The following is a 12,461-nucleotide window of genomic DNA, read 5'->3' as shown; positions in this document are numbered from 1 at the left end:
TGAGGGGGGGCTCCGTTTTGGCTACCCTGGCCAGAGGTGACAATCGTGATGGCCGCGTCCCTCACGGGATGGGGGAGCTCATGCCAACGAGCTGACAGCAGTCGTTGGTCTCCGTCGGAGTCCAGACTCCATATCAATCTGTTGGAGCTGAGGGCCGTCAGGCTTGCCCTGAAGGCTTTTCTGCCGACTGTGCGAGAGAAGAATGTCCTGATTCTGACGGACAACATGGTGGCCATGCACTACCTAAACAAAAAGGGGGGGCAGTGTCACTTCCTCTGTGCAGGGAGGCGATGCAGCTCTGGTTCTGGGCAATCCAGCAGGAAATTTCGATCTCTGCAGTTCATCTGGCCGGAGACGAAAACGAGACGGCGGACGCTCTGAGCAGGCAGAGCGCGATCTCTCACAAGTGGGAGTTGGCTCAGGAGATTCTCCTGGAGATCTTCGCCCTTTGGGGGACCCCTCAAGTGGATCTCTTCGCCTCCAGTGTCAACCGGAAGTGCGAAAGGTTCTGCTCCTGGGAATTTCCTCCAAGAGGAGCCTTAGGAGACGCGTTCGTGGTGGAGTGGCCCTTCCCACTGCTGTACGCGTTTCCTCCAGTCACTGTCATCCCGCGAGGTTACAGAGGTTCCTTTCCCTGATGATCCTCATTGCTCCGGCATGGGCCACGAAGTCGTGGTACCCGGACCTTCTCGACTTGTCCATCTGTCCTCCACGTCGTCTTCCCTACCGAGACGATCTGCTCTCACGGGAGGGGGGTCAGGTTCTCCATCCAGAGGTCAGATCCCTCAACCTTCACGCTTGGCTTCTGAAAGGTTGAGGTAGAAGGATTGGGACCTCCCTGAAGACGTGATAGAGGTGTTGCTTTCGGCCAGACGGCCGGCAACAAAGTCCCTGTACTGTTGCCGTTGGAGAAAGTTCTGCGACTGGTGCAGGGTTCAGAATGTGGATCCTTTTTCATGTGACATTCCTGTAGTTCTGTCTTTTTTGCTTTCTTTAGCCCACAGGGGCTTTCAAGTGGGTACTATTAAAGGTACCTGGCGGCGCTGTCCATATTTAAGCGCTCGTCTGAGGAGTGTTCTTATTTTAAAAATCCTTTAATTTCTCAGTTTCTGAAAGGGCTCACTAATGTGTTCGCTCCGTCACCTTTCCAGGTGCCCGGTTGGGATTTGAACCTTGTTCTCAAGTTTCTAATGGGTGCTCCATTTGAGCCTTTACATTCTTATCCTTTGAGACTGTTAACCCTTAAAACTGTATTTTTAGTTGCGGTCACTTCCGCTCGCAGAGTGAGTGAGTTACAGGCACTTTCAGTTAAGCCACCCTTCACTGTGTTTCATAAGGACAGGGTTGTCCTTAGAGTTCGTCCTTCCTTTCTTCCGAAGGTGGTGTCGGAATTTCATTTAAGCCAGAAGGTCATTCTTCTGGCATTTTATCCTCCTCCGCATCCTGGTAAGGACGAGGAGAGGCTCCATAGGTTAGGTCCTAGGAAAGCTTTAAGGTTCTACATTTCACACATTTCCCGGGTCAGAGTGGACGATCAGCTCTTTATTGGTTACGCTGGAAGGCGTTTGGGGCAAGCTGTGACTAAGCAGACTTTGTCTAGATGGATTATCTTGGCAATTTCTGAATGTTACCGCCTGGCTGGTAAGGACCCTCCAGTAGGCTTACGGGCCCATTCGACTAGGGGTATGGCTGCCTCTACTGCCCTGCAGAGGGGTGTTCCTATTAGTAACATCTGTGATGCAGCCACTTGGGCTTCGGTCCATATTTTTGTACGTCACTACTCCCTAGATTCTATCCATGGGCAGGATTTGGCCTTTGGCAAGGCGGTCCTTTACTCTGCAATCTGATTTGGCATTCTAAATTTGTATATTCTAAATTCTTTTCCCACCTCCTTACGTTGGTACTGCTTTGGGAGTCTGTCATAGATATAGAATACGTCGGTGGACCCAATCCCCTCGAAGAACAAGTTACTCTCTTACCTGGTAACGTTCTTTCGATGAGATGGTCGGACAACGTATTCCATATTGCTCCCTCCCGGCCTTCCCCGCTGCAGAATTTCTTATGCGATTGCAGCTTACGTTTCCGCAAGGCTTTCTGTGTGCCTACTGGCAGAAGATTGGTGCCACACATTCTGGGGAAAAAACTACAACTGAGGCTACAGGCGTCGTGCTTCCTACTTATAACATCCGGTGACGTCGGCTTGACGGGGGCCCTCGAGGATGGCGTATCGACGTCATCGACGCAGACAGATTTTCCGAAGCAGCACAGCTGTGGGGATTACTGTCATAGATATGGAATACGTCGTCGGACCATCCCATCGAAAGAACGTCACCAGGTAAGAGCGTAACTTGTTCTTCTTGTGGCCATCACCTCGGCACAAGTGGGAGAGATCCAGTCCCTTTCCTGTAAACCCCCTTACTATGAGACAAGGGTGGTGCTGCGGACGCACCTCTCCTTCATACACAAGGTGCCGTCAGACTTTCATCTAAACGAGCCCTTGGTGTTACCAGTATTTTTTCCACGCCTTTGTCGCCGACTGAAAGGACTTTGCACTTGCTGGATGTGGCTAGAGCGCTGAAGTTTTATGTGGCCCGCACAAAGAGTTTCCGGAAAACCTCTCAACTTTTTGTGAACTTTGGCCCTGTGAGCCATGGGAAGGCCCTCTCCAAGGCTTCCATTTCCAGGTGGCTCTCTGGCTGGATCACCCACTGTCTCTGGTTGGCAAACTGACCGCGCCTGGCCGTCTGAGAGCTATTCCACCAGAGCGATCGCTGCTACAGTGGCGTTCCTGTCTGGGGTGCTTCTGCTGGACATCTCGAGGGCTGCTAGGTGGAGGTCGACACACACCTTCACGAAATTCTACTGCGTCGACAGGGATTCCAATGAGGAGTCCAGAGTCGGCCAAGCAGTGATGCGCAACCTGTTCGCTTGAAGGTGAGCCTGGTGAGGAGGTAAACGATGCTTATGTTGAGCCTTTCAACCTCCTGTGGTTGTGCCAGTTGTGTACTGCTATGTATTCTTTATTCATGAGCTGGGAATCCATACCGGACCTATGCTGGAGAACAGTTACAGGTAAGTAACTTGTTCCTTACTTTGCATTGGGGTTACCAAAATGACTTACCTGCTTCAGAATATTTGTGAGATCTCTTGTTTTATCCTAATAATCTTTTTCTTTGACATACCCATAAGTATTGGCCAAAGTACAACAGTGATATATTAATGTCCACAGTGTCCTAGCTGTTTGTCACCTGAGGGTGTAGGAAGTGTCTGTGTGCCATCCCAAATGGGTATTTGCTGATTTAGGGAAACAGTGTGTGTATTTTGGAATGTATGTGTTACTATTATATTTCCCGTTCTGAAGAAGGCTTACTCAAACTGACTTAATTAAATGAATAATTGTTTAATCAAGAAATGTTGTCTGAGTACTTGTCACAGTGAATCTCTGCGTATACCCAACAGCTCACATTGACCCCTCTTGAGATAAGCCTGGCTGCTCAACACGCTACCAACCTGTTTAGTACAGACTTATACCAAGGTTTGGGTTCCTATTCCCACAAGGTCAGGGTTGTTGTAGTGCACCCAAAGAGTACTGCATACGATCTTGCAACAAAGATGTTTTATGTATCTTTGTATATATTTTGGTTTGTTTCCATGACATTATGGAAACATTGCTTCCAAAACCAAATTTAAACATGTTTTGTTTGGTTGTCTTTGTCACTCCCTATGTCTAGTGAATGAGGAGTTTGAAGTGGTATCGACGCAGCTGCTAAAGCGCACGCAAGCCATGCTGAACAAATACCGTCTGCTCCTGCTGGACGAATCCAGGGTAAGAGATTTGTTAGATTTCTGCCCATACCCTAATATCCAGTTGGTTTTAGTATTATGGCTGCTTCATGGATGTTCAAAGCTACAGCTTTTTACAGTGTTTGTATCATATGTTATCAGTGTTTTCCCGAGATTCTTCCTTCAGACTCGTTCTCCTTTTTATCCATTAATTCTAATTTTTGCAGTGGCTCACTGCAGTAGCACCAACTGTTTTATTTCTAACTGCTTCATTAGCAATTTGGTGCAAAGTCCTTTCAGCCGGCGACGAAGGCGTGGAAAAAATACTGTTAACACCAAGGGCTCGTTTTGATGAAAGTCTGACGGCGCCTTGGGTATGAAGGTGGGGTGCGTCTGCAGCACCACCCTCGTCTCATGGAAAGTCAAGTAAGGGGGTTTACAGGAAAGTGACTGGATCTCTCCCACTTGTGCCGAGGTGATGGCCACAAGAAAAGCAGTTTTCCACAACAAACATCTGAGTGGTACAGAATGCAGAGGCTCGAACCGAGGTCCCATGAGCCTAGTAAGCCCAACATTGAGCTCCCATGCTGGAGTCTTCACCGGCGGTAACTAGCAGAATAGTCCCTTTACTAATTCCTTGACCAAGCGGTGCGACCTCAAGGAGGGTCATCCTGGGATCTGGTGTAGCAGGAGATAGTCGCCAGATGAACTTTGATGGAAGTGTGGGTCAGCCCCGACTTGGCCAATGACACCAAATATGAAATTATCTGAGGAGCATTGATACTCAGCGGGTCGATCTTCTGTGAACACCAAACAGCAAATCTCTTCCACTTAAATTTGCTAATCTATTTTTTATTGCAGAGTTCAGGTACTATGCCCGCTTGCAGAGGTGGGCGCCAACAGTGATTTTGAAAAGTGGATCAACTGATACACAACTGATGAGAAACAGGTTCCTGTCGATAAACAAACACAAGTTGTCTAACCGCTTCCCTGTAGAAGAAGAAAACGCTACAAGAGGAGGCAGACCTTTTCTTTTATTACTTTTCGGGGCAAGCAGGAACCTCCCGTGTCCTGTTTTCCATTTGATGAAAAGACCAAATATCATACTGTCATTTGTAAAGCAGCCAATAGGTTAAACGTTAACATGCAAGAGGAGTAGGACCCAGTTGCAAACACTGCTGCTAATGCCAGGGATAACAAATACTTAAAGCACTCCCTGCCACTTCTTGTCATGCAAACCTCAGGATTAGGAGAAATATAATCCAGCTTCTCCAGCATGGGGTCTGGCATGGATTCACATGCTCATGAATATTCCCCGTCGTCAGGCTGGGAATCCTCGGTAAAGAAAAAACCAGTATGTTTCATTTCTGATCTGTCTTTCGTAGTAATAACCAATCACTGGTCTCTGCGTCATACTGACCACAGCCAATGACTGCCCTCTACCTAAGCACCGCCTCTGGCAGCCATCTTCAGATTTTTACCGCACGTTCATGTGTTGGGATCCTCGTGCTATTGCTCTCGAGCGTTAGTGCTATTTTTTCGCGCTTTTTACAAAAAACTTCGATTCTTTCGGTCAAAAGAGCCTCAAGCTCCACCGATTCTACATCCGATCAACGGGGACCCGTGTCGGATTCATCTGTGCCCCTCAAGGGTGAAGATTTCGTCGAGCTACGCTTCGGAGGACTCCAAAAGCTTCTCAGGCCCGGTCTCGGAGATGGCCCAGGAGAAGGGAAGCTCGACGCCCGGAAAGCTGTTCAGGGTCTGCCCTGGATGCCAGCTGCAGAACGTCTTCAAGGAGGACGAACACTCTTTCTGCCTTTACTGCCTTCATGAGGACAAGACGCACGTGGAGAAGGACTGTGCGTTTTGCGGCAACATGTCGGAACGGACCATGAAGGACCGCCATCAACGTCTCGCCAACTGGCTGGAGGGTAAGAGCCCGTCTGGCGAGAAGAAGAAGAAATCCGAACGGTCTTCTAAGACCTTTGAGGGCGCCCCGGCGACGGGGGCCCAACATAAGGCCAAGCACCGCGAGTCCGCTGGCACCGGGAGCGCCGAACGGTCGGGCTCTACGGGCGCCAGGCAGGGCGCACCCTCCCCGGCACCATCAACCACGAGCCAACGCTCTGGGTCGGGTAAGAGGAAGGCCGAGCACCCGGCGAAGCTCCTGGAGAGGCCCCGGTCGAGCTCTAAGGCAGAGGAGGAGCGTGGCAGTGCCCCCTCCCTCAAGGATAAGGCGGTGAGCGCACCTAAGGTGGTGAAGGCCTTGATCCATCCGACCAAGCCCTCTATCGAAACGGTCGCGGCGGCCCTGGCTCAGCCTGTGGTGGCTGCACCAGTGGTGGCGACCTCAGGGCCCAGAATCTCCCTGCCTCCTCGGAGGGAGTCTTCCTTTGTGCCCATCGATAGGACCCCCGTGAAACCCCCCGTGGGGAAGAAGAAGGGGGGGCAGGGCGTCGTCGTAGAGTAGGCCTCAACCTCAGAAGAGGAGCTGATCGAGGTCTTAAGCCACGGCCTAGGCGTGGAAGAAGGCCAGCCCGTCGGAATGGACCCCGACGCAGGTGACGACGACGGCATCGTCGAGGATACCGACGGGGCCCCTGCTCGCCCGTCGGATTCCCCTCTGCCAGCGCCGCAAGACAACTCGGCGGCCATTTTGTTGGCCATACAGTCCTTATGCTCCGAGATAAGGACGAGGCTACCGTTACCGACGGAGGAACCTCTCCCGTCGGGGGATCCAGAACCGGGACCTTCTGGTGTTCCCCCTACCAAGAAAAGAAGGATCCATCCACCACCTCCTTTTCAACCGTCGCGCCCCTTCCAGCCCTCCTCCCCGTCCACCCGAGGGATGATACGGGGACTGACACGGCAGCGACGGGTACGGACGACGAGGCATACGACGAGGATTTTCCGTCGTCGCCTCCCACCAGGGCCTCTCCGCCCGACGAGATCGGATCTTTCCACTCCCTGATCTCCAGGGCTTCCGAGCTTTTCCAACTCTGCCCTGAGGAGAAGAAAAAGGAAGGCTTCCTTTATCAGCGGCGCGAGGCCAAGAGGAAGACGGTCCTCGCAGTGCCTCTGTTGGACGACATTTGGGATGAGGGCCTTTCCCTCCTCAAGAACCCTTCCACGACGCCAGCTAGAAGAGACCGGTACGAGAAAAAGTACCGGGTCCCGGACACGGCCCCCCTATGCCTCCGGGCGCAGCCTACCCCGGACTCCGTCGTCTCCGCGGCATCCAGGAAGAAAGCGGGGGGGGGTGCGGCCTCCACATTGACTTCCCCGCCGGACGGCGAGGGAAAGAAATTGGATACTATGGGGCGTAGAGTCATCTCGTCGGCAGCGACGACGATTAAAGCGGCCAACGCCTTGGCTATCGTGGCCCGATACGACAGGGAGCTCTGGTACAAGATGGCTCCCCTGCTGGATTTTCTGCCGGACGACAAGAGGGCGGAGGCCCTTGAGATCCTGCAGGAAGGTGAGGTGGCCTCGGACCACGCCATCACCGTGGCTACGGACATCGCCGACACTGGGTTCCGCCAGCTGGGCAACGGCGTTTGCCTTCGACGTCGTGGATGGCTCAAAGCTACGGACTTCCGGCAGGACGTCCAGACCAGAGTCCTGGACATGCCCTTCGACGGGAACAACCTGTTTGGGAAGACAGTGGACGATTCCCTTCAGGCCATCAAGGCGGATACGGAGACGGCCCGGGCCCTTGGAGTCCTGCAACGACGGACGCCCTTTCGGAGCGGCGGAGGCAAGGGCGCCTCCAAAGGTTCCGGCGGCGGTTTCGCTTCCTACCGTCAAGCGGCCCGCTCGTCGTCGCAAGAGGCCTACAGAGGACGAGGCAAGCCTAGCGGACCCCGCCGTCGTCGCCAAGGAGGTCATGGCGGCAAGGCCGCGTCCAAGCAGGATTGAACCGGCCGTGGGGTCGGGCCCCCACCGAAGCACCCCGGTGGGAGGCCGGCTGGCGGGCTTCGTCAGCGTGTGGGAGTCCATCTCCACCGACCGTTGGGTGCTGGACGCCCTGGCCCGGGGCCACGCGCTCGAGTTTCAAAGAAGGTGCCCGCGCGTCCCCCCCGTGGCCAGGAAAGAACTTCACGTCCCTCAACTTCTCCTGGAGGTAAAGGCGATGCTCAGAAAGGGCGCCATCGAACTCGTCCCAAAGAGGCTTCGGGGCTCCGGAGTCTACTCGAGATACTTCCTCGTGAAGAAGAAGACGGGAGGATGGCGCCCCATCCTAGACCTGCGACGTCTGAACAAGTTCATCAAGGCGCAGAAGTTCCGGATGGTCACCCTCCAGCACGTCCTGGGTCAGCTGGAGGAAGGAGACTTCCTATCGTCGTTGGATTTGGAGGATGCCTACTTCCACATTCCCATCCTAAAGGGGCACCGCAAATTCCTCAGATTCGTGGTCCAAGGGCGTCATTACCAGTTCAAAGCCCTTCCCTTCGGACTACGGTCGGCACCCAGGGTATTCACCAAGTGCCTTGCACCGGTGGCGGCGCAGCTGCGCCGCGAGGGGATTCACGTCTACCCCTACCTGGACGACTGGCTCATCCGCGCCAAGACGAGGGAGCTCGCCGTGGTCCACACGGCAAGGACCGTCCAACTCCTCACGGACCTGGGATTCTCCGTGAACTACGCCAAATCCCACCTGGTGCCCGCGCAAGTCGCACTGTTTCTGGGAGCGAGGCTCGACACAGTGTCCCTTCTGGCCTCCCCGTCGGAGGAGAGGACCAGGACCATCTTGGGCAAGGTGCAACGGATGTTGGTGGCCGACGCGGCCAAAGTGAGGTCCATCAAGTCCCTCCTCGGGATGATGTCTTCCTGCATCTACCTCATTCCCATGTGCAGGCTCCGGATGCGCCCGTTGCAAGAATTCCTGGATGCGCGCTGGATCCAGACGACGGGCAGCTTCGAGGAAAGGATCAAGCTCGACGAGAGTTTCCGACGAGCGATACGGTGGTGGGGCACCCGCGCGCATCTGATGGCGGGCATGGACTTGCAGACCCCAGCCCACCAGGAGACTGTGACCACGGATGCCTCCCTGGAAGGGTGGGGAGCGCACACCGAAAATCTGCACGCAAGGGGACTCTGGCTCCCGACGGAGAAGTCCCTACATATCAACGTCCTGGAGCTCCGTGCAGTGTTTTGGGCCCTCAGGTCCTTCCTTCCGTCCCTCAAGGGCAAGGTGGTGAGGATCTTCACCGACAACACCACCACCATGTTTTACATCAGGAAACAGGGCGGAACCAGGTCCCCGGCGCTGTCCAAGGAGGCGCAGGACCTGTGGCATTGGGCCGTCGCCCAAGGGATTTTTCTGGTGCCGTTTCATCTGGCAGGGATAAAAAACACCATCGCCGACTCACTCAGCAGGGAGCTGCGCTCGTGCCACGAGTGGGAGCTACGGCAGGATCTGGTGGATCGCCTCTTCCGACGGTGGGGCACACCCCAGATCGACCTGTTCGCGACGGCGACGAACACCAAGTGCCGGAGGTTCGCCAGCAGGTTTCCCCAGACGAGGAGCATGGGCGATGCTTTCTCGTTCCCCTGGGAGGGCCTGTTCCTCTACGCGTTCCCTCCCTTGCCTCTGCTAATCCGGCTCATCAACCAGCTCAAGAGGTCACGGTGCAGGATGATCCTCATCGCACCTGCGTGGCCGAGGCAGATATGGTTCCCGGACCTTCTGGACTTGTCAGCGTCCCCGCCGATCAAGCTGCCGGCGGACGCGGATCTACTCTCCAGGGAAGGAGGCGCCATCCTCCACCACGACCCGAAGTCGCTGAACTTGCAGGCCTGGCTCCTGCAGCGCTAGAGTTTGGAGGATACGACATACCGGCCGATTGCAGAGAGGTTCTTGCAAAGGCCAGGGCGTCCTCGACTCTTAAATGCTACGGACACAAATGGAAGAGGTTCTCTGTCTGGTGCCACGCACAGAAGATTAACCCTCTACGGATTACGGCTCCCCAAGTACTGCCGTACCTGCTGACGCTGGCCAAAGCTGGTCTGGCACACGCGTCCATCAAGATTCATCTTGCTGCGATCTCCCGATACACCAGAACCACGGGCCGGACGTCCTTGTGGTCTCATCGTCTGGTGAAAGAGTTCATGAAGGGACTGTTCAGATCGTTCCCGCCGGTGAAGGCTCCGGCCCCGGCGTGGGAGCTCAACGTGGTGCTGACCAAGCTCATGGGACCTCCGTTCGAGCCTCTGCACTCGGCCCCGTTGAAGTTTCTATCGTGGAAAACAGCTTTTCTTGTGGCCATCACCTCCGCACGACGAGTGGGAGAGATCCAGGCCCTTTCCTGCAAGGCCCCGTACTTGACTTTCCACGACACGAGGGTAGTGCTCAGGACGCACCCCTCCTTCATGCCCAAGGTACCGTCGGACTTCCATCTCAACGAACCCTTGGTGTTACCTGTGTTTTTCCCGTCGCCTTCGTCGCCGGCTGAGAGGGCTTTGCACTCGCTGGATGTAGCTAGAGCGCTGAAGTTCTACGTGGACCGCACGAAGGGTTTTCGGAAGACGTCACAACTCTTTGTGAACTTTGGACCTGTCAATCAGGGGAAGGCTCTCTCGAAGGCTTCCATCTCCAGATGGCTCTCCGGCTGTATCATGTGCTGTCACCGGTTGGCAAACCGACCGCTGCCTGGCCGTCCGAGAGCCCATTCCACCAGAGCGATCGCAGCTACCACGGCGTTCCTATCTGGTGTGCCCCTGCTGGACATATGCAGGGCTGCTACGTGGAGGTCGACGCACACCTTCACGAAATTCTACTGCGTCGACCGGGATTCCAGGGAGGAGTCCAGGGTCGGCCAAGCAGTGCTGCGCAACCTGTTCGCCTGAGGTGAGCCTGGTGAGGAGGTAAGATGCTTAATGTTGAGTTTATGTGATGCTTAATGTTGAGCCTTTGCCACCTCCCGTGGTTGTGCATGTGTGTACTGCTATGTATTCTTTATTCATGAGCATGTGAATCCATGCCAGACCCCATGCTGGAGAAGGAACAAGTTACTTACCTGTAACTGTTGTTCTCCAGCATGGGTCTGGCATGGATTCACATGCGAACCCTCCCGCCTACCCCTCTGCGGCTCTTCACTTGGTCATACTGCCACTTCACGTGCTTCCAAATCTGAAGATGGCTGCCAGAGGCGGTGCTTAGGTAGAGGGCAGTCATTGGCTGTGGTCAGTATGACGCAGAGACCAGTGATTGGTTATTACTACGAAAGACAGATCAGAAACGAAACTGATACTGGTTTTTTCTTTACCGAGGATTCCCAGCCTGACGACGGGGAATATTCATGAGCATGTGAATCCATGCCAGACCCATGCTGGAGAAAAACAGTTACAGGTAAGTAACTTGTTCCATCACAGGAAAAGCATCATCAAAGGTCGAGCGCCTGATTCTTTTATTTTTTTATTGTAACAATGGTAAGCTGTGTAGACGTGTTGCCGGCTGGGGGATTTTTTAATTTCTCCAGCATGGGGTCTGGCATGGATTCACATGCTTGTGAATATTCCCCATTCTCAGGCTGGGAATCCTCGGTAAAAGAAAAAAGAGTTTCACTTTCACTTACAAACTGTCTTTCTCCCATAAACCAATCACTGAGCTCTGGGTCATACTGCCCCCAGCCAATGACTGCCCTCTCCCATAGCCCCTCCTCTGGCAGCCATCTTCAGATTTTTACTGCACGTTCAAGTGTTGGGAGTCCTTGTGTTTTTCTCTGAGCTTTTCTTCGTTTTTGCACTTTTTTTGTTAAAAAATCACCTATTTTTGTCAAATAGAGCCAGTGTGCTCTTCGTTTAATTGACCGGCAAACAAGGATCCGTTGTCGGCGTCTTTCAGCGCCCCTCAAGGGAAAGAATCATCGAGAGTTTCATCGAAGATTCCAGAAGGCTATTGGGCCTACACCGCACGCCGGACCAGGTCGGAGGAAAAGGACTGAGGTTGCCTCTTCAAGCTCTACGCCAGCTGCGGATTGAGGAATGTGTTTGTGGAGGACCAACACTCTCCCAGTGCCTCTATTGTCTCCACCTGGATCACAAGGAAGCGGATTGTGAGATCTGGCTTGGCATCACCAAGCGCAGTGTCAAGGATCAGCACAGTAGATTGGCGGCGTGGCAAACGGGGGCATGCCTCACCCAGGACCGGCCGGCCCGAGGAACAGGCTTCTAAGTCCTTTGAGGGCGCTCCATCCGTGGGGGCCCAAGACAAGACCAAGCACGCAAGTCCGTTTCCATTGGGGTTGCCGCACAAGTGGGTCACGTGACGAGCAGGGCGCGTTCAACTTCATCGTCTGCCTCCATCTCAAGTCATCGTTCCAGCACCTCCTCGAAGAGGAAATCCACTAACTCGGGGATGCTGCGGGAAAAGCTAGAGAAGACCAAGGCGCAGGTGTCCAACCTACCCTTGAAGGCCCAGGTGGTCCAGGCAAAGTCATCCTTGACAATCGAACTGGTGGCGGCCGTCCTCTCAAAGGCGAAAGGGGCTGACCCGGTACAGGAGCCCCTGACTCGGTTCAGGCGGGAGGCTTCGGCCAAACTGGTGGAGAAAAGGCCGGCGAAGAGGAAGCCAGCTGGGAGCCAGAGGCAGACCCCTCAGGACGGAAAAAAGGGGTGAGGACCTGTAGGCCGCCTCTACCGTGCTCCAGGGCACAGATATTTCTTCTTCGGGCGAA

The 12,461-nt window shown here is 54.2% G+C and overlaps 1 protein-coding gene across 10 annotated transcripts in view; it reads left to right on the top strand.

Moving 5' to 3' along the window:
- The window catches only part of BICRA (BRD4 interacting chromatin remodeling complex associated protein), a 1,420,469-nt gene that overhangs the window by 1,316,024 nt on the left and 91,984 nt on the right, over positions 1–12,461 (top strand). For all 10 annotated transcript variants that reach the window (XM_069644334.1, XM_069644339.1, XM_069644332.1 and 7 more), the window contains one exon: positions 3,732–3,826. In XM_069644334.1, the coding sequence (XP_069500435.1) occupies positions 3,732–3,826 (95 nt within the window). The remainder of the gene's footprint in view (positions 1–3,731; positions 3,827–12,461) is intronic.

This window comes from Ambystoma mexicanum, chromosome 2p (genome assembly GCF_040938575.1).
Source record: "Ambystoma mexicanum isolate Mex_15411 chromosome 2p, UKY_AmexF1_1, whole genome shotgun sequence".
NCBI lineage: Eukaryota > Metazoa > Chordata > Amphibia > Caudata > Ambystomatidae > Ambystoma > Ambystoma mexicanum.
Note: the sequence above shows the minus strand (reverse complement) of the source record. Positions and strands in the feature narration are given on the sequence as shown.